The 27,665-nt window shown below is 53.8% G+C and overlaps 7 protein-coding genes across 7 annotated transcripts; 4 read left to right on the forward strand and 3 right to left on the reverse strand.

Annotated features, from left to right (window-relative positions):
• Positions 1-440: 440 nt before the first annotated feature.
• CDEST_11150 (Putative PD-(D/E)XK endonuclease-like domain superfamily, DNA replication factor Dna2) lies at positions 441-5,767 on the forward strand. The gene is made up of 5 exons (XM_062927306.1): positions 441-602; positions 659-2,092; positions 2,147-2,242; positions 2,294-2,788; positions 2,839-5,767. Exons 1-5 carry the CDS (start codon positions 555-557, stop codon positions 5,620-5,622), a joined length of 4,857 nt encoding a protein of 1,618 aa, XP_062783357.1. The 5' UTR covers positions 441-554; the 3' UTR covers positions 5,623-5,767.
• A 427-nt stretch (positions 5,768-6,194) lies between these two features.
• Positions 6,195-7,184, forward strand: CDEST_11151 (Putative NADH:ubiquinone oxidoreductase, ESSS subunit). The gene is made up of 2 exons (XM_062927307.1): positions 6,195-6,609; positions 6,788-7,184. Exons 1-2 carry the CDS (start codon positions 6,353-6,355, stop codon positions 6,861-6,863), a joined length of 333 nt encoding a protein of 110 aa, XP_062783358.1. The 5' UTR covers positions 6,195-6,352; the 3' UTR covers positions 6,864-7,184.
• A 421-nt stretch (positions 7,185-7,605) lies between these two features.
• Positions 7,606-9,231, reverse strand: CDEST_11152 (Putative aminotransferase class IV, branched-chain amino acid aminotransferase II; the record flags this gene model as incomplete). The annotated part of the gene is made up of 3 exons (XM_062927308.1): positions 8,678-9,231; positions 8,261-8,619; positions 7,606-8,184 (listed from the first exon to the last, which is right to left on the reverse strand). The coding sequence occupies exons 1-3, from the start codon at positions 8,907-8,909 to the stop codon at positions 7,606-7,608; spliced, it is 1,170 nt and encodes a 389-aa protein (XP_062783359.1). The 5' UTR covers positions 8,910-9,231.
• A 284-nt stretch (positions 9,232-9,515) lies between these two features.
• Positions 9,516-13,318, forward strand: CDEST_11153 (Putative protein kinase domain, armadillo-like helical). The gene is made up of 3 exons (XM_062927309.1): positions 9,516-10,597; positions 10,677-11,520; positions 11,579-13,318. The coding sequence occupies exons 1-3, from the start codon at positions 9,995-9,997 to the stop codon at positions 13,096-13,098; spliced, it is 2,967 nt and encodes a 988-aa protein (XP_062783360.1). The 5' UTR covers positions 9,516-9,994; the 3' UTR covers positions 13,099-13,318.
• A 1-nt stretch (position 13,319) lies between these two features.
• On the reverse strand, positions 13,320-14,362 carry CDEST_11154 (uncharacterized protein). Its single transcript, XM_062927310.1, has one exon. It carries the CDS (start codon positions 14,292-14,294, stop codon positions 13,908-13,910), a length of 387 nt encoding a protein of 128 aa, XP_062783361.1. The 5' UTR covers positions 14,295-14,362; the 3' UTR covers positions 13,320-13,907.
• A 1,624-nt stretch (positions 14,363-15,986) lies between these two features.
• CDEST_11155 (Putative Sirtuin family, DHS-like NAD/FAD-binding domain superfamily) lies at positions 15,987-20,706 on the forward strand. The gene is made up of 2 exons (XM_062927311.1): positions 15,987-17,736; positions 17,873-20,706. The coding sequence occupies exons 1-2, from the start codon at positions 17,478-17,480 to the stop codon at positions 19,222-19,224; spliced, it is 1,611 nt and encodes a 536-aa protein (XP_062783362.1). The 5' UTR covers positions 15,987-17,477; the 3' UTR covers positions 19,225-20,706.
• A 280-nt stretch (positions 20,707-20,986) lies between these two features.
• On the reverse strand, positions 20,987-26,413 carry CDEST_11156 (Putative P-type ATPase, HAD superfamily, P-type ATPase, transmembrane domain superfamily). The gene is made up of 3 exons (XM_062927312.1): positions 25,631-26,413; positions 22,228-25,572; positions 20,987-22,173 (listed from the first exon to the last, which is right to left on the reverse strand). Exons 1-3 carry the CDS (start codon positions 25,684-25,686, stop codon positions 21,402-21,404), a joined length of 4,173 nt encoding a protein of 1,390 aa, XP_062783363.1. The 5' UTR covers positions 25,687-26,413; the 3' UTR covers positions 20,987-21,401.
• Positions 26,414-27,665: the final 1,252 nt, after the last annotated feature.

Consider the following 27,665-nt stretch of genomic DNA (forward strand, 5'->3'; position numbering starts at 1 on the left):
CAAGTGATACCCACTGCCATGACAACTCTGCCAGATACTATAGCACCTTACTGTGTACATAGTAGAAGCCTAGCTAGGCGGACAATTCGAGCGCACTCCTCGGTCTGAGATGAGGCGAGGTACCCGGCTCACCCAAGATGTCGCTGTCGCTTGCCCTTGCTGCACCCAAACTCCACAGAAGTGAGACATTCAGTCCGCAATGAACCACATACGCTTGCCCAAAGCGCGACGTCGAGGGTGGACTTGTTGCAGCAGTGATTCCAACTTGTGGAAAGGTACTTCAGTGCAGTAGAGAGAGTAAAAACATGTTGTAGGTACCTTTAGCAGATACCTTTAAAGTGGCCCCACAAAACACCGGGAACGTGCAGCGACGCGAATTCAAGCAAACGATGTGCAAGCGCGTCCCAAGCGCGTCGAGGGACCACCATTCAGCAGTATCACTCCCTCGAGGCACCCCCTCTCGGCTGCCTTCATGACCCTTGCACTGATTTGATTGAACTTTCATAGCAGTCCATGATAGTTTCTATCATCGCTGAGGTGTCAATCTCACCGATATGCCTCTCAAGAAGTCGTACTCGGAGCACGTTGGTCTGCCGTCAAAGGTACACCACAGAACATACCCCTCAACGCGGTGCGGTGCTCGCTAACTTTGTCCCAGAATCGCTCGTGGCAACGCTCCAAAAGCAACCCAGTCAATGTCGGAACATCACGGCCTCTCGCTCCCGTATCCGACAAGACGAAGAGCAAGCTGAACCAATTCCAGTTTCAGTCCGTAGCCAAGACCGAGGCTTCAGACCAAGAAAATGGCACCGAAAACGAAGACGGCATCCGACAGACTCGAGATGGCGCCGCCATCACCCCGACAACGAAGTTGAGCTGGCACGACCTGATGGAGTCAAACGCGCCCAAAGACCAAGACAAACAAAAGTCGCCTAGCGAGCGCATTCTTTGGAACAATGAGCGGGACAATGATGATCGAACGTATGCCGCTGCTCTCTCGCCGATGATGCCCCGCAAAGGTCGCAAAAGGGCCAGGAGCTCGTCGCCCATTTCATCTCCTGCACCACACACAAAACCTGCTACGCCGACGGTCAATGTGAAGAAGCTCAGCAAGGCACTCAAGTCGCCACATGCTGATCCAACCTTGGAGCTTTGGGATCGTTTCTCTCTTGCCAATAATGGCAATGTAACGCCTCTGGGCATCACGAACCCGACTCTCGCCAATCTGATGTTTTCATCGTCTCCGCGAAACACCAAAAACGCAGCCCCTCTTGCGAGCGACAGCAGCTTACGAAGGGCGATCAGCTGCGGTCTTAATTGGCCAAAGAGAAGAAGAGTCGATCGCTCGGATACACCCACACTGACTAGCACTTTGACCCGGGAGACGACCGACAGCTCAAAGAACTCGCTGGTAACGGCGCTGTTAGATACTGTTACTGGCAGTATGCACGAAGGCAGCCCGCCACAAGAGTCAGAGCCATCTGTGGACCATGAGCCTGAATCACCAAGTCCCACCAAAAGAAAGACCACGACAACACGGCCTCTATCGTTCTCGCCATCGCGAAACCCACCGAACCTACTCCCTCATAGTAACACCACCAACCCTAGTGTTGCAAAAGACCTAGGACTAGATGTGAAGCCGAAGGCGGTTTCGGCAGAATCGGACTATGGTGATGTTGACTTTGACGAGTTCGACGAGTTTGATGACGACACGTTTCTTGAGCTTGAGGCCAGCATTAGCCTCTCGAATCCAAATCAAGACGCCCTGCAGAGTACTCCCACACCCGCACGCCCTATTGAAATTGACCAGCCCTATCGGCAAGATGATGCCAACGTGGATGACGAATTCGGTGACTTAGATGACGACATCTTCGAAGCTGCGGAGAGTATCATCGGCAATGCGGAATTAAATGCCGTATCTCGAACACCGACTGCCGCAGAACTGCCTGCTGCGGCAGCCGTCAATGTCTTTCCGCAAGATGACCTTGAGGATGTCTTCGGGGATGACTTCGGTGGAGACTTCGATTTCGACGCAGCAGAGCTTGCGGCAACGCAATCGGCCCAGCAACCCCACACGTCGTCCACAACAGCTGTACGTCCCAACCAACGGCCGCCGCCACGGTAGCAAATGCTAAGATGAAGGTAGACCAGTCAAAAGCCTAAAGCCATTCAGAGATATCTGGTGACCAACGTCTTAGACCACGATTACACAGACGAGCGCGGGCTGTCCCGGCTGGAAAAAGTAGGTGAATGTACCTGGTCAAGCAAGCTATTGCTAACGTAGAATGACCAGATTTTGATTGTCCAGGCCGAGAACACCAAGTCCACGAGGACGATTCATCTTCGGGGCGACTGGTATGAAACGCCTGCGCACCCGAAGGCATACGTACACGTCATTGGGACGTTTTCGCCGAGTGGTCAATGTACCATTGACGATTCGCACAACATCTTGATATTGCATCCAGATCAATTGATATCGGCCACCGTCGTAGCCGATTCTTTTACCTGCATACGCCGAGCAGTATTGCAAGACCGCGTAAAAGCGACCAGTGAGGCGACTGCACCTTTGGTCTACGGCACAATGCTCCATGAAATCTTCCAAGAAGCCCTCATGGCGAACCAATGGGATCTGCGGTTTCTCAGTGGCGTCATTGATAGAGTTATGGAGAAGCACATTGAAGATTTGTATAAAATAAAGGTCGGCACAAGCATTGCTAAGGAACATCTCCAGTCGAAGATGACGGAGTTGAGTTGCTGGGCCTCGGCTTTTGTAGCATCTCAGCCAAGAGTATGTCATGTCTCCTTCTACCATCCTGCGTCGCTAACCTTTGTTGAAAGCCTGACGCTGTTGTGCTTGATCGCAATGGAAAGAAGGCGAACATGTGCGTCAGCAAGCTGCTCGATGTCGAGGAACACGTCTGGTCACCCATGTACGGCCTCAAAGGCAACATTGATGCAACTGTGCAAGTCACGATGAGGGACGGCAAGGACGTCAAGACACTGACGGTCCCGTTTGAAGTCAAGACAGGCAAGCACGCCAACAGCAACCACATGGCTCAAACCGCGCTCTACAACCTCCTTCTTTCCGACCGATACGATCTCAACATTGTCTACGGTGTCCTCTACTACATGGAAACTTCACAAACCATGCGCATCCCAACGATTCGGCACGAGTTACGACACATGATCATGCAGCGGAACCAGTTAGCGTGTCATATCCGAGAACGCAGCGTTCAGCTTCCATCGATGAAGAGAAGCAAGAATATGTGCGGAAAGTGCTATGCGAAGACGTCTTGTTTCATTTACCACAAGTTGGCCGATGGTGGTGACGGGGAGACGAGCGGCATGGACAAGGGTTTCGACGAGGTTGTCAAGCACCTTACGCCGAAGCATCAAGAATTCTTCCTTAAATGGGAGAATCTCTTGACCAAAGAAGAGAAGGAAACGCAGAAATTGAAAAGGGAACTCTGGACGATGGTGAGCCAGGACCGGGAGAAGGTGGGAAGATGCTTCTCCGACGTCATCATCGAAGAGGGTTCTTCGTCCGAAGACCTTGGAACCTCAAAGATCAATCGCTTCAGCTATACCTTCGTCAAACGAGTTCCGAACCCAAGCCATTCTTTCCTGGAGTCTCAACTGGCTGTCGGGGAGCCTATTGTTGTGTCGGACGAGCAGGGCCATTTTGCCCTTGCCCTGGGCTACGTTACCTCCGTTCGCAAACAAAGGATCACTGTTGCAGTCGACCGGCGCCTACACAACGCACGCATCAAACAACCGGGTTTTGACGAATCTGACAACCAGGTGTTTGCTAGCATCATGGAAGTTGTCCCAGAGGGCTGCACCGCAGATCAATCTCAGGGCAAGATCAAACAGGCGCCTATTCGATATCGACTCGACAAGGACGAATTTAGCAATGGCATGGCCACCGTCCGCAACAACCTCGTTCAGACCATGGCCGAAGGCGTCTTCGGGTCTCGAGAGATTCGACGTGCCGTGGTGGACCTAGTGCCGCCGAGGTTCAAGACAGCGCCTACACAATACGTTGTCGCCGACAGACAGACCCTGAACGTTGACCAGCACAGAGCCATCGAGAAGGTGATGAGCGCCGAGGATTACGCGCTAGTGCTTGGTATGCCTGGCACGGGCAAGACGACCACCATCGCTCACATCATTCGGGCTTTGGTGTCTCAAGGCAAGAGTGTTCTACTTACTTCATACACGCATACCGCAGTCGACAACATTCTTCTGAAGCTTAAAAACGACAAAACGCCGGTTCTACGTCTTGGAGCACCCGCCAAGGTTCATCCAGAGGTTCAGCAGTTTGCAATTCTGGCTGGTCAACCTATGAATTCCTTCGAACAGATCAAGGAAGCTTGGCACGACACGCCAATCGTAGCAACCACTTGCCTCGGTGTTGGACATGCGCTTTTCAACGAACGCACTTTCGACTACTGCATTGTCGACGAGGCGTCCCAAATCACACTGCCAATCTGCCTCGGACCGATCCGGATGGCCAAGACATTTGTTCTCGTCGGAGATCATAACCAACTTCCGCCCCTCGTGCAAAATGAAGAGGCCCGAGAGGGCGGTCTTGACGTGAGCTTGTTCAAGCTCCTCTCTGACACGCACCCGGATTCAGTGGTCAACCTGGAGCATCAGTACCGTATGTGTGAAGACATCATGACCCTCAGCAACACACTCATCTACCATGGGCGACTGCGATGCGGTACTGAAGAGTTGCGGTTTAAAAAACTCGACGTGCCAAACATGAACGCAATCAAGAACCTCCACTACGACTCGACATCGATGCTCAGGCTAGGGACATCGAAGCCATTTTGCACATCCATGGCTGAAAGCTGCTGCTGGCTGCGAGACTTGATAGACAGCGAAGCTCGGGTAAGGTTCGTCAACACCGATACCTTGCAACCTCTCACTCGAGAGGAGGCGAAGGGCAACCGGATCGTCAACCCTGCTGAGGCACGCATTGTTGTTCAACTCGTCGAGAGCCTTCTTACGGTAGGGGTGCCTGACGGAGAAATCGGAGTGATGACACATTATCGCTCTCAACTGTCATTGCTGAAGCATGGTCTCCGTGGCCATGTAGGCGTGGAGATGCACACTGCCGACCGATTCCAGGGGCGAGACAAGGACGTTGTCATTCTCTCGTTGGTTCGCAGTAACGAGAACTGCAGTATTGGCGAGCTGTTGAAAGACTGGCGACGCATCAACGTCGCCTTCACTCGTGCCAAGACTAAGCTACTTGTTATTGGAAGCAAAAACACCTTGAAGGGCAGCGGGAAGGCCGAAATGCTCAGCAAGTTCATCAGTCTAATGGAGGAACGAGACTGGATCTACGACTTGCCGCCTGACGCTCTGGAGAGTCATTTCTTCGATGACACAGCATCACAATTGACCGCCAGCGGAATCTCTCCCAACAAGGTGAGAAACACCAGCCTAAAAAGGGGGACCAATCCATACAAAGGTCCGAAATTGGGCCTGGACGTCGACAAAGAGAATCGCCGACCTGAGCCCAAGAGGGCAAGAATTGGAGAAAAAGTACTTATGAAGGATAAAGTCATTCTCAGGGATATACTTAATGACATGACAAACGGGGCTTATTGACATACGCATGGGCTTGGAGTAACGGCATTGGTTCGTCATGGCGAAGGAGTATGTTAGTAGTACGCTGTCAGGATTAAACGACGAAAGGCTTTGGTTGGTAGGCAGTATTGGCGCCACAACTCAGGAAATCAGCATAGGAAATTCTACGAAAATATTTTGTTTGTTGTATTCTCTTCCGTCTATTTTTCAGTGTGATATACAGAGGTCAAGATCTGTTGAGCAAGGATAGTCTTGACGAACTCCCAAATCTGGCCCTTCTAACCATTTATTGGGAAGGCCTGTTGAGGACACTGAACATGTTGGGAACCTGACTTTCAAATCGAGAGTCTGACGCAGCCCTAGATTAAAGCAAGACATACCTCTAAGGAAACTGATGGTCTTGGCTGACTTTGATATCGACATCTTCCAGGAATCATAAAAATGGACACAAAGTAGACAATAGCGTTTGCAACATCAAGAGCATTTGGTGTGCATCGAGCTGTTGGAAAGTCGGGTGGAGTCGGAAAAGCCACGTGACTCGGATGACTAACGATGCCGACGTGGATCCGAGAATCCAACTCCAATCGAACAACCTCACCACTGAGCTGCCAACGACGCAAACTCCGACTACCGCGCGCCCGCGAAACGCAACCCCCAAAACCCGCCTTACCCATTACCAGATCTACGTCAACTGGGTCGTCTCAAATCTCCCGCCCCCGCGAAGCACGAGGAACCTTATCCAAACCGAACGATGCCGGCGATACGTCCGACTACGGCCATCCGCGCCGCCCGCGCCATCAAGACCACCGCTCCATCCGCGAGGGCCTTCTCTGTGACGGCCCGCCGCGCAGGCGGCGGCTCCGACTTTGACCCTCCTACCGGCTGGCTCTGGGGCGTCAAGCCCGGCGAGAAGTACGAGAAGGAAGGCTGGGAGACGCCCTTCTACACCCTTTTCTGTGGAGGCATTATTGCTACCGGCGTTGTCCTTGCCTTCAAGCCTGACACTTCGTAAGTGCCGGCCCTATCTTCAGTGCTTTTGGGAGAACATTGTTGGTTCTATCTTACCCACTATGTGGCCGTTAAAGGCGCTTCTACGGGGATGCTTCGAAGCCAATTGAGTTCGGGATGAGGTATTTTGATGTCGGACATGAACCGCGGCTAACGTTATCCACTTCCCGGGAAATAGCCTCGACACCTGGGCTCTCGAGGAGGCCAGACGGAGATTAGAAAAGGAGGGCATCCTGCCGGACCCCGAGAAGTGAAGATGGAGAATTGCCATCTGCTACGAAACTCTGCGACAACCCCGAATCGCTTTTTATCTGGACCTTGATACGACACTATAGAAAGGGATGGGGCATCGGGGCAACGGAACACACGCACACAAAGATACCGAGCCGCGAGGATGGACCTTTTTTATATGGTGAAAGAGGGGAGGGGCGAGAAGAGAAAGATAAAAGAGGAAAGGAAGCTCATCGTCGGTATCTGGCGACGGCGCTTCCTTTTCCGGAAAAAGTGTACATGACCCTGCCCTTGAACTAGTTTTCCTTTTTCCGACACTATTCTTACAGTATGAAGACTTTTCTGATCTTCAGGGAACCTCTCGAATTGCTAGATTTGCATTGATGATGCCCGGCGGCGAACCAAGAAGCTCCATGACCGGTGACCTGGGACAAATCGATTCAATCTGGTCATGATACTCCTTGACCAGGGGTTTGACGGAGCTGTGACACGTCGTTCTTTCTGGCATAACCATCCGGACGTCCAGGCCCGACCAGTGTTAATTGTGAGTCGGGTCAATTGCTGTTTTGGTTGACTCCACATGTAGATTCAGTGTAGGTTTCTGAAGCATATCCCGCTTAGGAGTTGGGAAAGTCTTCAATGACACGGCTTGCATACAATTGATCATGGAGAATGACTTACAAAGCTTCTGGATGTTTCTATTGCACACGCTTTCTTCATGGATATCTACAAGTCTACATACCTGCCGCTCGATTGACCCTTGTTTTACGCAGCAACGTAGCTCCACTCGTGCTCCTCGTCACCATACTGTCTCGCCTCCATCCAGCCCTTCATTCTCAGGGCAATCTCACCAGACTCCTCAGACTCGGAAAGGCCGCAGTTGATAGACTTGCCCTTCCAAGCAATCGTACGGATGGGGCTGACAATGGCAGCAGTGCCAGCGCCAAAGGCCTCAATGAGACGGCCCTCGGAAGCGGCCTCGTCGAGCTCCTTCATGGTGTACTTGCGCTCCGAGACCATCCATCCCTCAGGCACCAGCCTCTCGCGGGCCAGGGACAAGACAGAGTCGCGGGTGACACCCTCAAGAATGGTGCCGTCCAGGGGCGCGGTGACGAGCTCCTTCTGGCCCGTCTCCTTGTTCTTAATGGCGGCAAACATGTTCATGGTGCCGACCTCGGTGACGTACTCCTCTTCACCAAAGAGCCACAGGTTCTGCTGGTGACCGCGGCTAGCGGCCTCAAGCTGGGGCACAATGCACGGCGCGTAGTTGGCGCCGAGCTTCTTGTCGCCGACGCCGCCGGGCCAGGCGCGGACGGCGTAGTCAGTGGCCTCGAGGGAGACGGCCTTGAAGCCGGTCGGGTAGTAGGGACCGACGGGTGAGGCGATGACATAAAGCAGGGCGGAGCCGGGGGGGGCCGACGCCGAGGGTCTTTTGGGTGCCGATCATGGTAGGGCGGAGGTAGAGGGAGTAGCCGCGCTCGTCGGGGATGTAGTGCTTATCGAGCTGGACAAATTTGGAGATGAGGTCGATCAGAGAGGTGGGCTCAAAGGTGGGCAGGGCGATGCGGGCGGCCGACTTGTTGAGGCGAGCCATGTTCTTGTCCGGGCGGAAGAGCCTGACCTTGCCGTCCTTGTCCTTGTAGGCCTTCATGCCCTCGAAGCACTCAAAGGCGTAGTGGAATACGCAGGTTGCAGGATCAAGGGAGAGGTTCTGGTAGGGGACAATCTTGGGATCGAGCCAGCCCTGTTCTTGGTTCCATTCGATGGTAAGCATGTGGTCTGCGGCAGGACGGGTCAGCAATGGCACTCGTGCGGCAAATTAATCAAGGATCCTGACCGGTGAACTTGCGGCCGAAGACGAGCTCTGCCGGGTTGCCCAAAGTTCCTGGGTTCTTGGTCTTCTCAATTGTGAGTTTTGAGGCGTCGAGACCGAGGGGCTTAGCCACGGAGGCAGCTTCGGGCTTGACACTGTAGAGTCTTGCCGATTGCCAAGTGGTGGCTAACCTGGGAGAGCACTTGGGTACAGCTCTAAGGGCGCCAGCGGCGCGGGGGAAAAATTGCCGCATCATGGCGACGGTTTTCGTTGTGGTGTTTGCGGGTAGGTATACAGGACAGACGATGAAGGAGGTGAAGAGTTTAGGACGAGAGAAACTCTAAAAATCAAGTTGCGAGGAGTCCTTGATAAACAACACAAAAACGACAGTGACTCCTTCAAGAAAACGAACACGGGATGCGTCAATTACGGCGACAGTGAATCCAATTGATCCAATCCAATGCTTGATAAAAGGACAAGAGAAGGTTGCACTCTGTCGGGAGTAGGGCGCAATTTGAGGAGGGCGCGGAGGTCGTGCAAAGAGTCAGAAAATCGGAGCGTTATCGGACCCGTTAGAGGTGTAAGCCGTCGCTATCCATTGCCGGTCAGGGCCCAAAGCTGCTGTGCAGGGTCCCGGCTCCGGAACCGTCCCGCTCTGTAAGTGCGAGGTGAGATGCATCCAGAGCGTGGAAGAAGCTTAGGTCAGCGACCACATTGATTGGCCTGGGTCTTGAAAGACCGTCCCCGGCAGAGCTCCGACGGAAGTGGGCTGCCCCCAGCTCAGCTAAGGTGTGCCCAACTTATTCGAAGCCGAGCCTTAAACGCAGGGGTGGAACTGTGGGATCATCGCAAAAAGCATGGATATTGTGCTGATTGGACTTTGGGACGCCCTTGCCTATCAGCAACGTGGAGGTTGACGCGGCTGCACTTCAAGCCTGCATCTAGACTGAACACCAGCTTGCGAGCCGACTTTCCAATCCACTCTGACTACTGTTTGTGTTGTGTGCACACCCTGCCTGCATTTCTTTCTCATCGCGCTCCAATTGGGCGTTGTCTCCGGACCCTCAAAGGACATCCTGTCGACATCATTGTGGTGGTTGTGGTGTGCCCCTCCCGCCCTGCATCGATCCCATCCAGAGACAAAGGCCCTGCCACTCTCCCCAAGAGCGCGCGCAACTGACAGCCAAGCCTCGACACGGCGCGAATTGCATATTTTACTCCCTTGGCCGTCATGACGATCGAGTCTCCTCGAGTCCTGTTTCCCCCGCCTTGACGACGACGACGACGACGACACGAAGACGACGAAGACGATCCGAGCCATAAGACACCATAACGACAACCATGTTCTCCTCGGCGCTCAAGTCGATATCCTCGACAAACATCACCGCCAATTACTCTATCTCCTCGACCCAGACCTCGTCCGCCGGTCCCTGGAAGATTTACGACTGTAAGAAGAAGTCGACGGGGAAGCCTTATAGCGTCTTCGTCTTCGATAAGAAGGCTCTCGACGGCCATGGCAGCAGCCTCGGCCGGTCCAGTGCATCCGCCTTCAAGCGTGCGACCGAGGAAGTCATCGAGCGCCTGAAGAAGGAGGCCTCGAGCCTGGCGAAACTCAGACACCCGAGCGTCCTCGAGCTTGTCGAACCCGTGGAGGAGACAAGGGGCGGCGGGTTGCAGTTCGTCACCGAGGCCGTCACGGGCTCGCTGGCGGCCCTGCTGCAGGAGAAGGATGATCAAGAACGAAGTGGTGGGGTCGGCGGGCGGTCGAGCCGCTATGTCACCGAGGACTCGGACGGCGTGCGCCGCCGCCGCGAGTTGGAGATTGACGAGCTCGAGATCCAGAAGGGGCTGCTGCAGATCAGCAAAGCGCTCGAGTTCCTGCATGAGAATGCCGGTCTGGTTCATGGAAACCTCACGCCGGATGCAATCATTGTGAATGCCAAGGTAAGTCATTGGCGACGTCTTTCAACGAGGCTAAGCAACCCATACATAATGGTCGTCTGAGGTTCCTAACCTGAAGTAGTCGGACTGGAAAATCAGCGGCCTGGCCTTTTGCGGCCCCTCGGAGGGTTCCAACAAGCCAACCTCCTTCCAACCCATCAGCTTGTCAGAGGTACTCAACCCAGACCCACGGTTACCTCGTTTTGTACAGCTGGACCTCGACTACACCTCACCCGACTTTGTCATTGACAACAACTTCACCAATTTCGCCGATATGTTCTCGCTGGGTCTTTTGGCAGTTGCTCTCTACAACTCACCCCACCGCTCGCCTATAGAGTCGCATGGTAGCTTGTCAACTTACAAGCGGACGTTCTCTTCTTCATCGACAGTTCCGTCGGCGTCGAACGGGTTCTTATCATCACGACCTTTACCCAAGGAGCTGGTTCAACACGTCCTGCCGCGGCTTATCACCCGCCGACCAGCGCAACGTCTAACGGCTAGAGAGTTCCAAGAAAGCGAATATTTCAACAACGTGCTTGTCTCGACCATCCGCTTCCTCGATTCTTTCCCGGCAAAAACACCAAACGAGAAAGCTCAGTTTATGCGTGGCCTGGTCAAGGTTATGCCTTCGTTTCCCAAGACAGTCATGGAGAAGAAACTGTTGCCAGCATTGCTTGAAGAAATGAAAGACAAGGACCTCATAGCACTGATTCTCCAGAACGTTTTCACCATCATCGACTTGCTGCCGTCTGCGAGACGTGTTTTCGCTGACAAAGTAAGGCCGGCGTTAAAAGCAACCTTTGCTCCGCCCCCTAAGAAGGACCAGCCTCCAGAGAGGGACCCTACCAAAGACGCCGGTCTGATGGTGGTGCTCGAACACATGTCAACCATTTGCAACAACTGCAACGGCAAGGAATTTGCAGATGGTGAGAGAACCCTCCCAAATTGTGATTCAAGAAGTGCTGTGTGCTGACACATTAGCAGACATTTTGCCCGTTGTTTACGCGGCAATCGAGGCGCCAACCCCAGCCGTGGTCGACGCAGCTCTGAGGGGCCTGCCATCCATTTTACCAGTCCTCGACTTTAGCACTATCAAGAACGAGCTCTTCCCCGTGATTGCGGCTGTATTCAGCAAAACCAGCAGTCTCGCCATCAAAGTGCGAGGTTGCCAGGCCTTTGTCGTTCTCTGCGGCGGGACACCAGATGGCCAAGACGATGGGCTCGATGCCTTCGGTGTCGCAAAGAAGAAATCTTCGTCATCTTCGAGCATGCTAGACAAGTATACAATGCAGGAAAAGATCATCCCGCTGATTAAGGCTATCAAGACCAAAGAGCCTGCTGTCATGATGGCAGCTCACGGTGTTCTGCGAGTAGTTGGCGAAGCCGCTGACGCCGAATTTGTCGCGATTGACATCCTCCCCATCCTTTGGCAAATGAGTCTTGGACCTTTGCTCAACCTGAAGCAGTTTCAGAACTTCATGGACCTCATCAAAAAGTTGTCCAAGAGAGTAGAAGACGAGCAGACCAGAAAGTTGCAAGAGCTTTCTGGTACCAACGGTGGTACAGCCGCGCACAACGAAGCCTTCATGGCTTTCGGCGGCGTCAGCGGAACCGCGTTTGATACCAACGGAGGTGCCGAGGACGACTTCGAAAGTCTCGTCAAAGGCAAGACAATACGGACGTCAACTTCAGACGCCTTCTCAAGCTGGGAAGAGGCACCCGCCGCAGCAAGGGTTGCCTCACCTGCACCCGGAAGTAGGTCTGCAACTCCGGCCTTTGCGTGGTCAACTCCACCCCCGACACAGACCGCACCTCCAGCATCCAAGCCTCAACCTAGTTTCCGTACGGTAACGCCCGATCTGGCCTCATTTCAAACAATGAGTCCAACGTCGACTCAGTTCTCTAAGCCTTTGCAACCCACTACACAAGCCTCGATACAGCCAGCGCAGTCAAGTTCAACAGTCAACTGGTCCACGGCCTCGGCGGCGACTTCCAATCCATGGTCGTCATCCTCGGCTTCGACGCCGGCCTTTTCGCCCGGTAATTCCATGTCGCCACCCCCGAGCTCCGCTTTTGGTGGCATAAGTACGCCCATGTCCAACATGTCGCTTGGTGGGCAACGGCCAGGCATGTCACAGTCATCGTCGTTCTCGTTGCCACCACCGCCTTCCAACCGCTCAATGGGCTCAGCCGGGTCATCCGGGTTTAGCCTGCCGCCTCCGCCTAGTCACACACCGCCAGTGCAATCAGGCATGAGCGCGTTTAACAAGCCTGCAGCCAACAGCGGCATGGGGATGATGAGCCAACAACCGATGAGCAGTATGAGCAGCATGGGCTCACGGCCTGGAATGAGTATGGGCAACATGGGGATGGCGTCTGGTGGGAGCATGAACAGCATGATGAACAGCAACTTAGGCTCGATTAGCACGGCTGGGCCCCAGCAACAACAGCAGCAGAAGCCGCAGCAGAAGAGCGGGTTGGACAAGTACGAAAGTCTCATTTAGCGGTTCATTGGACATAGCACAGCATAGTCGTCGCAGCCGCGTGCATCCCAGAGTCGTTTACATGTTACACATGCGCGCATACAGACGAAGGACACGTTGATAGAGTTGTCGGTGTTTAGGGGCGTCAAAGGCTGTGAAGAATGCTTTGAAATGATGCAAATAGATTTGGAGAGTCTAAAAGCCACGCATATCGACCAGTAGGGCTGACGCTGAGATGAATAGAGAAGCAAAAATACATTCGAAACGACGCGTGAAGCCACATACGGTGATTGTCAAACGGGGTTGAAAAGGATGGCGTTCAGGGCGGTGTGGTGGGCCAGAGAAGCCCCCTCCCCTCCTTTTTGCCAAGTCAATGTTCTATAAGATGTGGACTGATAAAACATCGCGCGTCGTAAAGGTGGCACATGACAAAAGAGGAATTTCAGCCCGCGATATTCGCCACAGTGAAGAAGGCCCCTCAGTGGCGGAGCGGTTTCGATAACTCTCAACTATGAGTAGAGTCTGTGGGAGTGGGGTAGAGCCGAACCGGTTTGCGTTCTGTAAAATGCGATGGTCTATCCAAATGAAGATAGCATGGGAGTCATCGCTCTAAATTGATTACATCTGTGTTTTGGAAAAGGAACCGATATGTTTCTAGGACCGGGAGGGGGGAGAGGCGAAAGGTGTGTCCATGATGCGATGATTTGCGGAGGATGATGACTGCGGTCGACTTACTCGCCCGAGGAGGGGATTGTGACCCGCCCAGATGGTAGAGGCGGGCTAGTTGCGCAAGTCCATCTCGATCTGACACCTCTTGTTACCTGTCAACTCTAGAGGTGTACCGTTAATAAGGGCGGGACCGGCCAGCTCTGAATAGTGTTCAGTGTTGGAGGGCAAGTCTTATCAGTGGTTTGACCGACAGAGGAACGATCGGTGTCCGAATGCCGCCAACCTGCCGCGTTTGTCTCTTCACTTTTTGGAGGGAGAGTGAGAATGAGTTTGAGAGCCGTGGGTAGGTAGGCTGGTCGACTCTGCTTTTCGCTTGACGTGTTGACCCTGGGCAACGCAACCAGCCAGGGTCGAGGTGCTTGGCCGGTCACATGCAGGACAGACAGAGTTGGTATTTTTCCTTGGGGGTTAGTATCCTGTTCTAATAGCACTGTAAAGAGGAGGGAGAGAGAGAAGGATACCATAATGGATTGACAATGGCCGTGCATATGAGGAGGGAGGAGAAGGGTTGTGGGACCGACAGTTGTTTATTAGGACGGTGGATGTGCAGAGTGCCAACTCGGGATGTCGTCAGGTTGACGACAAGGGAAAGATGGACTGTTGACGGCGAGAAGGAAGAGCCTAAAGACAAATCTGTGTCGATGTGTCTCTGCTGCTGCGAGCCTGCTAGAGCTCCGTGGACAACAACCTGGAAGGGTCAAAGATAAGGGGGATTTAGGTTAGTTACCTAAGTTAGGTACATTGAGTACATTTTTGGGCGCTAAGGAGTTGAATCATCCTGGGAGCGTCACTCGCTCGGATGAAGCCAAGACACAGTACGGTGACAGTAGTCACAGTACGGAAACATTCTTCTCGTCTCGAGGCAACGCACTTCAGGAAACTCGTCCAAATGCCTCAAGGAAGCAGCATTTCTCTGTGCAGTTGATGGACGTTGCGAGAAATTACCGATTTGGCTTGGCTAAAACGAAACCCGTCGGCAAGTTGTTGATGGGAGGCATGACCGACAGGTACAGCTAGACTGTGTGGTATAGGTAGGTTCGGCTGGTGGCGGGACAGTGTGGTGGGCATGCATGGCAAATATGGTTGGGGGTTGACCTCTTTCTTTGTACGGTGGAGGTACACGCGAGCGCGCGCGCGTTTGTGTGTGTGTGTGTGTGCGTATGTCTTACCCGACCCAACCCAGATCCAAATCCAAATTCAAATCCCCCGGTCGGACATTTGCCAAAGTTGGTTTGATGGGAGAATTATGATTTATTTCACGACTCACCACAAGCAAACTTAGGCAGCGTAATGCCAACGGCGGTCGGTAGACGGGGGCCATCAGAGGATAGACAAGTTTCATTTCGAGCCAGGTTCCGAAACTCTCTATAAGGGAAAACGGGCATGAGAGATGGGACAAACGGGCGATGGGTGATGACAAGTGGAGGAGGGATTTGCGATTGCGTTTGGTTCTGCTGGGGTTGGTTGGACGGGGTTGTACACGTTCACAGGCCGCACACACCACCACTTACTCACCCACCCATCCGTACCGACCTTACCTTACCTTACCTTACCTACCTAGGTACTTACTGTGTCTATGTCATTTATTTTAATTTTCTCCGCAGGAGCTGCTGCTGCTTGGTAAAGGTAAAACCCAGTCTGTACACCGACGACTCGCCGCGTTTGGGCAATCCGGGCTAGGTCTGACTTTTTGTTCATTTCTTTCCCAACCTTGTCCGACTCTAACACGGTTGACGAGATCTTTTGAAGACTGCGCTGCTTTGATGCTGCTGGTGCCCTGATGTTGTCCATCAATGACAATCATGAACGCAGTTTTGCATCGCCCATGGGCTGGCGGTCGGGCGATCTGTAAGCAGGTGTATCAGCGTACAGGCAGAGTTAGTAAACTGGATATAATAAGAGCGTAATGAACGGCATACAGTTCCCTCTCCCCTAGCACAGCATGTCATGGCATTGTTGAATCTGCATTCGCACCTGCGTGTGCTGCGTATTGATAGACGACTAAGACGGAGCCACCCTGGTCAACGTTTTTGCCTTTATTTTATTTTATTGCCTTTCCCGTTTTTACCTGGCTTGGTTTCCTTGGACTGGCCGAGGGGACTGACTGGCAGGTGCCCTCGTCGTATCCCGTCTTTCTCTCTCTCTCTCTCTCCGGTCTTGACTGTCTTGCTCTCCGCTCAGGCACAGGCACATACACACTCACTCTCTCACCTCGGACCATCCGTCTTTCAAAATCAACAACCTGATTGATGCTATCTTCTTGGCCCCCCTCCCATCTAGAACTGCTTACGCATTGCAGTGTTCTCCCACTTCCGTGTGCGTTCCCTTTCTCTCCCTCCGGAACTCGCATCCCTTCTCTGCAGACCGGCTAGAACGCCCCCTTTCGTTCCCAGTCGCTTGCTGACCTCTCATTCTGTCTCCTACCTTCTATCCCCCCTCTCTCTGTCGCACACACACACATACACACACACACACACTCTCTCTCTCTCTCTCTCTCTCTCTCTCTCTCTCTCTCTCTCTCTCTCTCTCTGATACTTCACCTTTACCGACGAACGACGGACGACGTTAGCTTGATTCCTTGCATCCCCCCTTCCACTTTTTCTTATCATTTACCGCGCCCTTCCCCCCCCAATTTCATTCGGGAACCTACACTTGAACCGAGCCCATCCATCAATTTGAGACCATCCCATCCGTTCCGTTTCGGTCGGTCGCCATTCATTTTTCAGCTTTCCACATCCGAACCCTGCAACTCTTGTTTCTTTCCGCCCTTCCGTCAACACAACTCAAGGAAACCGCCGACTATTCTTCTCCTCTCGCCTTCCGTGGCCAACTTACCGGCCGTCAACGAGGCCGCGTTTTCGCTTTGCTCCACGCAACCAACCTAGACTGTTGTTGGATCATTACTGCTAGCCCTCATACAAATACTCTCTCCAACTGTCTCCTCTCGTCTATTGCTAGACACAAATATCCAAGCAGGGCACAGTGTCTTCTCCGTCACGCCACCCTAGGGAGATGACCGACGAGTTGTGAGCGAAAAAGGCGGAACTCGGCCACATCAAATCTCATTTGCAGCCAAGGCATCCTTTTTTCCGTTCTTCACTCACACATACTCTTTCGCCCACTCACACCCTTGAGAGCCCGACCGTCCAGCAACCTTTAAAACTTCTCCCTCCCGCACATATTCCTTACCTGCACTCTTCTACTCCCTTCTGTTCTTCTCAGCGCCTCTCCTTCTCCGGCTCTCCATCAACCTTCCTCGAACGTGGGCTTGTGCGAGGCAATTCGGAAAGGGAGAAGAAAGAAAATTAAGACCCGAGTGTTGTTTCCCTCTTTCCACACTCTGGCCGCCAAATTCTTGTTGCTCTTCATTTCGCCTCCACCAAGCCCATACCAGCCCAGTCTTTGTCCAGTCCATCCTTCTGCCCTGTCTCACAAATCAATCATCGGCTGGTCGGCAGTCTCGCACCCCATCAACCAGACACGTACACCCGGCTAGCTATCTACGCTATTTTGCTCAGCTCGGCTCTGGTCTATTGAAACCTACCATCTCATCCACCGACTTTTCTCTCTTCTCTTTGCGAGTTTCATCAACCCTCTATTGACTCTTTCCCCTCCTATCCCCCCGCCACCAAACCTGTCAGAGCCAACAGAATTGGACACGCCGGGAAAGTATGAAGACTCAACGGGCGGCAACCAAGGCCGTCACGGTCAAGAAGCGCGGCAACAACAAACCCAAGGGCGCCGCCCCCGCCTACAAGATCGACAACCCCAATCCCCCGGAGAACCCAACTCTTGAGGAAATCAAGCACGCCGTCGGCCTCCAGGAACTCGAGGAACGCGTCAAGGATGCCAAGGAGTCAGCATGGGAGACGGACTCGCTTCTGGAAGATGCCATCGCTGAGATGGGCGATGCGAAACTCTCCTCGGATGGTAGGCCATAGTTACTTACTCACTCCCTCCCTCCCCCCTCCCCCAGGCAAACATGACAATTCACTGCTACTTTTAGCCTTGGGTTACGTGTTTTTTCCTGTTCTGTCTTTGATGTGCTAACCCGCCCAACCAAAAGATCCTGACAGCTGCACGCCTGACGAGGCCATGGGTCTGCGCCACCAACTCAGAGCCCTTGGTCCCGCGGAATTCTGTAGAAGAACTGTCGATGCCGGCCGCTACACGGCCAAGAAGCTGTTGTCAGCTTTTGGCCTCAAGCCGCCCGCCTTCCTTGAGGGCGCCGAAGACGAGGCCTACTTCAGTCTCTTGTCGCTGGCCATCAGCAGAGAGTTGTCCAAGCGTGCCAAGCTGTTCCGCTACAACACGGTTGACGACGCCGTTGAGCTGCTGCAGCGGAGCAAAAACATCATCGTCCTCACCGGCGCCGGTATCTCGACCTCGCTTGGCATCCCTGACTTCCGCTCAAAGGGCGGCCTTTACTCGCAGCTCGAGCACCTGGGACTAAACGACCCGCAAGAGGTGTTTGACATTTCCGTCTTTAAGCAAGACCCGACCATTTTCTACACCGTCGCCAAGGACATCCTGCCCTCCACCAACCGCTTCACGCCAACTCACGCCTTTATCTCGATGCTCGAGAAGCAGGGCAAGCTGCTCACCAACTACACGCAAAACATTGACAACCTCGAAGCCAAGGCCGGCATCTCGCCTGACAAGCTCATCCAGTGCCATGGCTCGTTTGCCACCGCTACGTGCGTTCAGTGCCGCTTCAAGTGCGTTGGTGAGGACATCTTCCCCGACATCAAGGCTGGCAAGATCCCGCGCTGCCCGCGCTGCATCCAGAACCTCCGACCCAACGGCAGCACGAAGCGCAAGCGGTCGGCGGGTACAGAGCGCAAGCGCCGCAGGTTTAGCTCCGACGACTCGGTGTCGGACGGCGAGTATGATATGCCTAGCGCGGGCGTCATGAAGCCAGACATCACCTTCTTTGGCGAGGCGTTGCCCGACGAGTTCAGCAGACGCCTGACGGAACACGACCGTGACAAGGCGGACCTTGTCATCGTCATCGGCACGAGTCTGAAGGTGACACCGGTGTCGGAAATAGTGAGCTGGCTGCCGGCCAATATCCCCCAGATCTACATCTCGCGACAGGCTGTCAACCATATCAACTTCGACATCGACCTGCTCGGCGATTGCGACATCGTCGTCTCGGAGCTTTGCCGCCGTGCCGGCTGGCCGCTAGAGCACGAGATGGTCCCCGAGGGCCAGGTCGTCGATGTGAAGCCCGACGGCGGATGCGTCAGCAGGCATGTCTTTGAGGTAGTGAACCCTCGACCCCAGCCTCCGCTTCTGTCTCAGCCTCAAACTCAGCAGTCGAACGATTCTAAACAACGACGGCCGCGAGTGATCAAGATGGAGCATGGTACTGCAAAGCCGAAGAAGGAGCCCAGAAAGCCCAGAAAATCTGCCTGAGCCCGAACTTTTTTGTTGTGTATGCGATGGGGATGTTTCTGAGACGGCGACAGTCTGACGACGATAACTTCTTGGTTCGATTTTCCTTCTTCCTCTTCTTCGTCCTTCGTTGTTTCGACATTACAGATACCCCCCACTCAGGCGTGGATTGATCTCAGAGCGCGCTTCAGGCGGTCCTCTTTTTGATGGGTTGGGCTGGGCTGGGCTGGTACACTCAGCCATTCCCACCCACCACGCCAAAACTTTGATTCGACAAACCGCCCCAAACTGAAAGCCCAAAGCCCCCAAAGCCCAGGACGGAACGGAACTCTTACCGGTGGCAGCGACGAATGCGTCAACGGGCTTGTGGCTGTGGGCCATCGCACACACGTCGCACCCGCTTGGTCATTTCCTGCACAGCATGTCAAGGAGAGGGAAAGGCCTGGCAGAAGAAGCCTGGGCAGAAATTGGTTCCCCACCGCCACGGCACACTATCGCGGCTGAGAAAGAGTTGCGGTCTGAGGGACAAAACACATACACACACACACACACACACACACGCCCGCCCGCGTTGGCGCCATCAAACCCGACTAGTCATTTTCGTCTCACGACTTGCGGTTTCCTCCTCCTCGCATGCGACGAGAGTGTTTTCTAATTCAACCGAGACATCGTCTTTTCCCCCGTCCTTTTTTTTTTTTGTTTCATTGCCAAGTGCAGGCGGAGAGAAGGGTCGACACAGAAGGTTTGTAGACTTGGGAAAGGAAAAAAATTGGCGTCATCGGGGTTTTCATCTGGGTTTTCTATCTTTCTGTGTGTTTCGGAGAGCCTGTTTTTGTTTTGTTCACTTTTTGCTCCCAGCTAGCCACCCCTCTGCTTTCCTTTTGCTGAAATACTCAAACCCCCGGCAGAGGTTTCCTAATTTTCCTTTTCTGGTCAGCGCTCAACAAACATTTCGTTGTGCTCGCGAAGGTATAGAGCCGTAACTGAAGGACAGGCTTCTTCGATAAGCTGCCTGAATAGACGACCATGAAACTTTTCATTTACACAAAGGAAACGGAAAACTTCCCGACTCGTGACTGTGAAGCATGCCCAATTATCAGAGTAATATGCATAGCGGCATAGGATGAAAAGTTCACTTGGCGATGACTCAACCCCGGACGGAAAACGCTTCATTGGGTCGTCGTTTCCCTCCGTCTTACGTGTACCCAACCCATTGTCCGAGAATCCATATGCAGAGCGCTCCAACGCTAGCTAATCTGACGGTTCCGGGCTACACAAGTCCGCATTTCCGCCTCATACAATCCTGCCCGAGGAGGCTTCGCGTGGTTGATGGTGAAAGCTGGATAAAAATGTATGCTCTGATGCTTGGCGGGAGAGGCTCTGAACGCGATGCTCAAGCCTAGAGTCGAGCGCGCGTTTCCACGTGAAACTATGATGCCTGTGAATCCTGGTGGCGGGGCGGAGTTTTGGCTAGCCCCGGAGGAATTCGCACTCGGGCTTGTCAGCAGCTGGCCGGACGTACATGTATGTGATTGTGACGGAGAGCCTTCCTAGGAGGGTGGGTTGACAACGCCACTAGGTACCACGTGAGGGCCCGTGGAGGAGGAGAAGAATATGGGTTGAAGAAGGTGACTTGGCCGACTTGCCACCTGGAATCCGAGCAGCAATACATAGTTGATAACAATGCAGCGAATTTTTTTAATTGCCATTACGATTGAACCTTACAAATTTAGCGGCCAGTGAGTATCAATGTCAAACGCCGGATTCCAAACAGTAAGAGGCTTGGTACTTTTCTCCATCGGCATGCGGTTGAACTGCTTGCCCATACATGGGAAAGCCAATCCACCACCACCAGAAAATTCTCAGTCACTTTTCACTCACAAGTCAAGTCGATGTTGGATGGAATTGTCTTTGTAATTAATAGTTCTCTCAGCCGTTTTCAACCCATCGCGGCTTCTTCCGTCGTCCTGTACGGGCTCTATGCTAGAAAAAGAAGGAAAATAAAAGGAAGACAAAGGCAGTGGGGTGGAATAACTCTCCCAGAGGCAGCATAGCCTGCTGCGCGGAGACCCATATACTCGTTTAAAAATATACATTGCGCGCTCTTTATTGGGCAATTCCGTTTGTTCGTTCGCCCAGAAAACACCGCCTCGCCATATCAACAATGTCGCCAGCACCGGGCGACAATAAATGTACTCTTATTCCCGCGCCGTCTTCTCGTCTGTGCGTTCCTCACGCGGTTCTTCGCGTATCGAGTTTTCTCGGGAAACCCCTCTCCTAGCGTTGCTGTCAGAGTCTTCGCTATCACGACGTCTGCGATCCGCCGGCGACCAATTGGCCGCGATACCGGCAGCCACAATGCCCGCCATGACAGTTGGGGCGCCGAGTGCCGAGTTGGACCGACTGCGCGAGCTGCGGGAGCGCTTGCGAGAGTCAGGAGTCGCGGCGATCGAGCCGAAGCTATCCTCCCGTGTGGGTGTTGATGGAGACGTGACTGAGTTGCTGCGCGAGTGTGACGGGCTGCGCGTGCGAGCGAATGTTTCCCGGGGGTGCTGTACCGCAAACTTGAGGTTATTCAGGCGGCCTCCCTTCATACGCTTAATAAACGCCAGTTCATCACGGACGTCCGAAAGTGGCGCCGGGTACATCTCAAACTGCTCCTCGTCCGACACCGTGAGACCAGGGACGGTGTCCTTGGCACGGCGTTTGAGGTAGTCAGGGACAAGGCGCTCGATGAGAGCGTCAGGAATGAGACGGACGATTACACCGACCGGAATTGAAATCAGGCCCAGAATTACAGCCATGGCCCATTGCGTCCCGGTCTGGCCCTCGGAAGCGATCTGAAAAGCAGCGCCACCGACGAAGACGATGAGGACCTGTCCACCAATCATGATAGCGCTGATAGCGATGAAGAAGTAGTTCTTCGTGAGTCCCTCAAAGATGTTAAAGTTATTGTCCAAGCGACGGTTGCTGAAATGCGTTAGTCCAGAACTGAAGGTATAGTGCTAAGAATCATATACTCACTTCCACTGGTTGAAGATCTGCATCCACACGAAGGTGTTGAAGACCAGCGTGGCGATCTGCTCATCAGGGATGTGCTCGGGACCGGGGACAATAGCTTCCTTTCCATAGAAAAGCATAAACGTAATCGCAAGCTGGTAGACCGCCTGTCCAAGAATCATCTTCCACATGGTCGTCGTAATAATTGACGAGTTACGTCTCTCGGGCTTCCTGTCGAGCACGCTATCTTGAGGGGGATCCGTGGCGAGAGCGAGGGCAGCAAGCGTGTCCATGATCAGGTTGACCCAAAGCAGCTGCACAGCAGTCAAGACCGAAGTGCTGCTAACCGCAGTAACAAACGTGAGAATGACGGCAGTGATGTTGACTGTAAGCTGGAACTGAAGGAATCGCTTGACGGCGTCGTTGACGGCACGCCCCCATTTCAAGGCCTTGACAATAGAGTTGAAGTTGTCGTCCATGAGGATGATCGACGATGCTTCCTTGGCAACTTCGGTACCGGCAATACCCATGGAGAAGCCAACGTCGGCCGTCTTAAGGGCAGGAGCATCGTTCGTTCCATCGCCGGTCACAGCAACAATGTCCCCCTTGGCCTTGAGACGCTTGACCAAAATGCGCTTGTCCTCAGGGCTGGAGCGAGCAAGAACGCAGAGTCTTGGTATGATAGCCTCTTGCTCAGACCTGGTCAAATTGCGAAATTCGGGGCCTTCCATGACGATACCGTTAGGCTGCAGGATCCCGCACTCCCTGGCGATGGCCTCGGCGGTGAGCTTGTTGTCCCCAGTAACCATGCGAACCATAACACCCGCTTTTTGGCAAAGCCTGACGGCTTCGGGAACCCCCTCGCGCAAGGGGTCTTGGATTCCCACCATCCCGACAAAAGCCATGGATTGGAACATGAAGTCGAAGTCGACATTCTCGCCCCCATCGACACGGCGGGCATTGCGAGGGGGCCACTGCTCAAAGTCTCTGTAGGCAAGACCAATGGTTCGAAGCGATCTAGAAGCGTAGGTGTTGATGAGGGTGGTAATCGTTTGAAAGTTTGGCTCCGTCATCTGCGCGAGCGCAGCGTCCTGTGAGGGGTCCCGGAAGATCTGGGTACACTTTCCAAGAACAATCTCAGAGGCACCCTTGACATAGACTCTTGCGCGTCCGTCCGGAAGCTGAACAACTACGCCCATGCATTTGCGGCCAGAGTCGAATGGAATGAGTTGAAGAATCTTGGCGTTCTCGCGTTCCTCGGCGACGGGGCGCATACCGAGGTAGTCACGGGCTAGGAGAAGCAAGGCTGTCTCGGTCTTCGATCCGACATATGTCTTCTCGCCGTCAACATCGCCCTCGAACGCCGTCGAGTTGATCGAAATGGACTTGACGAGAATCTCCTTGACCGGCGCGCTGAGCATCTTGGCGAACTCGGCGATTGAGATGTCATCAGAGCCATCCAGAGTGGCGTCAACCTCACCGCTCAGGCTAGAAGGCCGCTGCCCGCCGAAACGGTGCGTGGTGCCGATTGTGCCAGCAACGACCTGCATCTTATTTTGCGTCAAAGTTCCAGTCTTGTCCGAACAGATGGTGTTGGCGTTGCCCATGACCTCGCATGCCTTCAGGTGTCTGACAAGGTTCTGGTCCTTCAACATGCGTCTCGTGGCAAACGACAGAGCCAGTGTGACGGCGAGAGGAAGCCCCTCCGGCACAGCCACAACGATGATGGTGACAACGGTGATAACGATGTTGATGAAGTCCTGGCCTTTTTGGGCTGGAGTGACGGAGGCCGGTTGCTTGGGGAGTCTAACCAGGAATTCGATGAACAGGACGATGAAGAGCAGCAGGCCAGCAGCACCTCCGAGTTTGGCAATGTATTCGGCAATAGTGTTGAGCTTTGACTGCAGCGGGGTAACCTCGGGGTCCTCGTCCAGCGCCATGAGAGTCTTTCCGAACGAAGAGTGAATGCCTGTTGAGGTGACCATGAAAGTACCGACGCCCTCCATGATTCTAGCACCGGACTGGATAAAGGGGTCCAGCTTCTTGGGATCGTCGCCGTTCTGAATGGCGCTGAAGACCTCCTCACCATTCCGTTTCTTAATGATATCCGACTCTCCGGTAGCCTGGGACTCGTCACACTTGACGTTGAAGCCCTCAATGAGAATTCCGTCGACGGGGATGAGGTCGCCCGGTTCGAGATGAATGACGTCTCCAGCCAAAAGTTCGTGAACGGATAGTTCAATCGTCTTACCCGAGCGGACAACCTTGACATTACGGTCTTTCTTCCTCTTGTTTAGCTTGGCAAATTGCCTTTCCTTGCTGTAATCATTGAGGGATCCCACGATGACGACGATGGCGATGGCGACAACGATAGCAACACCCTCAACCCACTCGACCTTTGGCTCGTCCGGTGCATGCGGCAAACCCACCGTTTGATAGATGCCAATGGCAAGTGAAACAACCGCGGCAGCGGTCAAGAGCATGAGAACTTTGTCTTGATAGGTGATCCACATCAGTTGAAGAAGAGTCTTGCCCTTCTTCTCGGGGATTCGGTTATCCCTGAAAACGCGCTTCCGGTCGGAGAAGCCGCTGTCGCCGTGCTTGTTGTGATGGCCGGTGTTCTGCCTCGCAGGGGTTGCCGGTGCTTCGCTCTCCTTGAAATCGCCGGAGGAGCTAGTGTGGCCTGTCACCTCGCTGAAGGAGACTCGCCCATCGAGATGTACCTCGTCCAAACTCAAGCCAGCCTTGCGATCACTTCGGAGGCCCTTTTCGATACCTGCCAGACCCCCAAGCGCATAATACGCAGCAAGACTTTTGGGGTTGAACATCTTGTTGAGCTGACCAGGGGTAAAGGCGAAGGGGTTGTTATCCACATTAAAATCACCCTCGCTCCCCTTGTCGGGTCGCAGGGCGGTCTCGTCGTTCATAATCTTGTCATTGGACAGGGGACTAAGCTTCGTGGTCTTTTCGGTCGACTGGCTCAGAACGGCGATAGTCTCACCCTGGGAAGACATGTCGTCAGAGTCGATGGAGTTCTGTCTTGAGCGCAAATTGCTGGGTACGGCCAAGAAGGCGCGGTCGTTTCCTCTCAATGTGGCAACTGGACTCGATACATTGTGCGGGCTCAGAGGTCTGCTGCTGTCCTTGGCGTCGAAAGACGTGTCGGCTCGAAGCTTCGGCTTTGCAGGCTTCTCCAGTGGTCCTGACCAAGGAGCACCGGTGCCTTCGGGTACTGTCGTCGGGCTGACTTCTTCATCTGCGGGATGAGCGGGCGAGTTGGGGAGGTCATCCTGGGGATTCTGTGCCATGACTGGTGCGGTGCTCGTGTTGTCGACACCGGTGGCAGACGGGTCTATGGTGATCGTCGGGCTAGGAGGAAACAAAAACGTCAGTTCTATACCTCGCAGTCGGAGAGGCGCAGACGTACGCTCGATTTCTCCGTTGTGGTGCAGGGCCATCCTGAGGGGCGGGAGCGGAATCCATGACTCCAGGTCAGGCGCAACACAGCCGCGATGGTGCGGCGTCGTCTGATGGTAAAGCGAGGCGAATAGAGGCCGCCAGTGTGGTTAACGGATAAGGCAGCGTGAGGCTGTGCTGGCAGAGTACAAGGAGGGAGGCAGCCGGGCGGCGAAGAGAGCGACAAAGCCAAGCGAGCTAACAATATTGTGAAGAGATACAGGTAGCGATGTCGCGTTCTTGATGTATTGGACGAGGATGACGTGGGCGTGTAGTCTCGCTGATGGCGACGGTGATGGCGGCGACAGCGGTGGTAGTTGTATCAGGAAGGGTTGTGGTCCAATGTCGAGGACGTCGTCGTTGTTGTCGTCGTTGTTGTCGTCGTGAGTTTTCGTGTCGAACATCGGCGGGTGTAGTGATGGTTGATGGGTTGAAAGCTTCTTCGAGGGTATTGTTTTGTTTTGGTTCCTGTCAGAACATTGATCGTTTGGTGCAAGACTCTTTTCACACGCCCATGGACACACAATCTCCCACTCTATGAATACATGGTGGCAGGCGAAGCAACGGGGGCAGAAGGAAGCAGGTGAGAAGGGAAAGATGGAGAAATGGGACGTGAGGTTCGTTTCAACTCCAAGCGGCTACCCAGAAGCCAAGACCATAGAGAGGAGGGCTCGAGACAAGCAACAGCCAGAGACAGCCCAAGACACGGGAGAGAGACAGGATGAGGAGTCTTTTGCCCTCACCCCTGGTCGCATCCCTCCTGTGTCTAGGAAGAAGGTGGTTGTACTCATACCATGGGCGTGCTACGTGCGCCACTGGCGCACACCCAAAGGCCAGAAGATGGAGAGTTTGGATCTCCCACATGTGGTGCCAAGAAGGAGGCAGTGCAAAGAAGTATACCTTATTGGCTGGGTATGAGGTCCAGAGCAGGGGTCGGCCGGTGCACTATGTTGTGGAGATTTAGCTAACCCCTTTCTGGTTTAGCTTGCCGTCCTTGCTTGGAGGTGGTCCCAGTAGGTTGTCAGGAGAAAGAAGCTCGTCTTGTCCAGGTTGATCCAGGTATCGTCCGCTGTGCCCTGCAATACCAAGTACATTGTTCTACTTTTGAGGACCCACTGCACCCTGCTTCTCTGTGGGCGCCTGGAAGACCCACCGGGCCTTGTGTGGAGGGTGTGCATTTCACACAGTACGTTGCCAAGGCTCCAATGTACTTTTTCCCCCTTCCATTTTCCTTCTTCTTGGGTCTCTCCGTCTTCGACGACAGACGTTCTGTGGTTCAATCGAATTCCACACTCTCTCATCTCTGCTCTTTGATCCATACGCCTAACCCAGTTCCGCTCCTGCTGCCACCGACGTTGATTGCATAGCAGTTCCAAACTCAAAGCATCCTGGTCACTGGTTATCTCTGCCACCTTGGCTTGGAGTGTTATTTGTAGGTATGATGCCGCAGTTAGGTGGACTTGTTGACCCAGGGTGTTCGACCTGGAACAGGCCATGATTCAAGACGAAAGTGAACACGACACGACGACTGGTTGCCACTGTCCACAGTTTACTCAAGTCCCCCGTCGTTCGGTTATTCTTATCAACCCACCGGACATTCACACTCCACAAGTCCACCGCCGGCGCTACCTTTACGCGACCACCGCGTTTCTGTGCCTCCTCTTCCTTTGATTTCAGCTGCGTAAATACGGATCGGGACCGGCCATTTCTCGTGTTTCCTCGTTGCCAGTGACGGAATTCCTGCGGCACTGTACTCGGTATGCCTCGTATCAACTACAAAGCCCTTGGCCTTACAGCCAGAATACGCGGCGAGCGGCCGGACAACAACCCCCAATCCTCGAGGCTGAGCATTAGGCTGACTCCCGACACCTGGCGGCTGTTGCCCTGCTTAGTATAGCTGCAGTAGTGAGAAGCAGGCTACGCTTTGGAAACCTCTCAAACGTAGCCTGGCACTTCTTGGCAGCCATGGCTAATCGCTTGACAAATAAACAGGTCGATGAGGCAAT

This window comes from Colletotrichum destructivum, chromosome 7, assembly GCF_034447905.1.
Source record: "Colletotrichum destructivum chromosome 7, complete sequence".
Classification (NCBI taxonomy): Eukaryota; Fungi; Ascomycota; class Sordariomycetes; order Glomerellales; family Glomerellaceae; genus Colletotrichum; species Colletotrichum destructivum.

What these genes read in the sequence shown, in the direction of transcription:
- CDEST_11150 (XM_062927306.1), top strand. Translation starts at nt 555, where the DNA reads ATGCCTCTCAAGAAGTCGTACTCGGAGCACGTTGGTCTGCCGTCAAAG. An exon ending in ACGTTGGTCTGCCGTCAAAG is followed by an intron (nt 603 to 658) that starts GTACACCACAGA and finishes ACTTTGTCCCAG; the next exon opens with AATCGCTCGTGGCAACGCTC. An exon ending in ACACGTCGTCCACAACAGCT is followed by an intron (nt 2,093 to 2,146) that starts GTACGTCCCAAC and finishes AGATGAAGGTAG; the next exon opens with ACCAGTCAAAAGCCTAAAGC.
- CDEST_11151 (XM_062927307.1), top strand. Translation starts at nt 6,353, where the DNA reads ATGCCGGCGATACGTCCGACTACGGCCATCCGCGCCGCCCGCGCCATC. An exon ending in GCCTTCAAGCCTGACACTTC is followed by an intron (nt 6,610 to 6,787) that starts GTAAGTGCCGGC and finishes CCCGGGAAATAG; the next exon opens with CCTCGACACCTGGGCTCTCG.
- CDEST_11153 (XM_062927309.1), top strand. Translation starts at nt 9,995, where the DNA reads ATGTTCTCCTCGGCGCTCAAGTCGATATCCTCGACAAACATCACCGCC. An exon ending in CAATCATTGTGAATGCCAAG is followed by an intron (nt 10,598 to 10,676) that starts GTAAGTCATTGG and finishes AACCTGAAGTAG; the next exon opens with TCGGACTGGAAAATCAGCGG. An exon ending in CGGCAAGGAATTTGCAGATG is followed by an intron (nt 11,521 to 11,578) that starts GTGAGAGAACCC and finishes ACACATTAGCAG; the next exon opens with ACATTTTGCCCGTTGTTTAC.
- CDEST_11154 (XM_062927310.1), bottom strand. Translation starts at nt 14,294, where the DNA reads ATGCACGGCCATTGTCAATCCATTATGGTATCCTTCTCTCTCTCCCTC.
- CDEST_11155 (XM_062927311.1), top strand. Translation starts at nt 17,478, where the DNA reads ATGAAGACTCAACGGGCGGCAACCAAGGCCGTCACGGTCAAGAAGCGC. An exon ending in TGCGAAACTCTCCTCGGATG is followed by an intron (nt 17,737 to 17,872) that starts GTAGGCCATAGT and finishes CCCAACCAAAAG; the next exon opens with ATCCTGACAGCTGCACGCCT.
- CDEST_11156 (XM_062927312.1), bottom strand. Translation starts at nt 25,686, where the DNA reads ATGGATTCCGCTCCCGCCCCTCAGGATGGCCCTGCACCACAACGGAGA. An exon ending in CCACAACGGAGAAATCGAGC is followed by an intron (nt 25,573 to 25,630) that starts GTACGTCTGCGC and finishes GTTTCCTCCTAG; the next exon opens with CCCGACGATCACCATAGACC. An exon ending in CAGATCTTCAACCAGTGGAA is followed by an intron (nt 22,174 to 22,227) that starts GTGAGTATATGA and finishes AACGCATTTCAG; the next exon opens with CAACCGTCGCTTGGACAATA.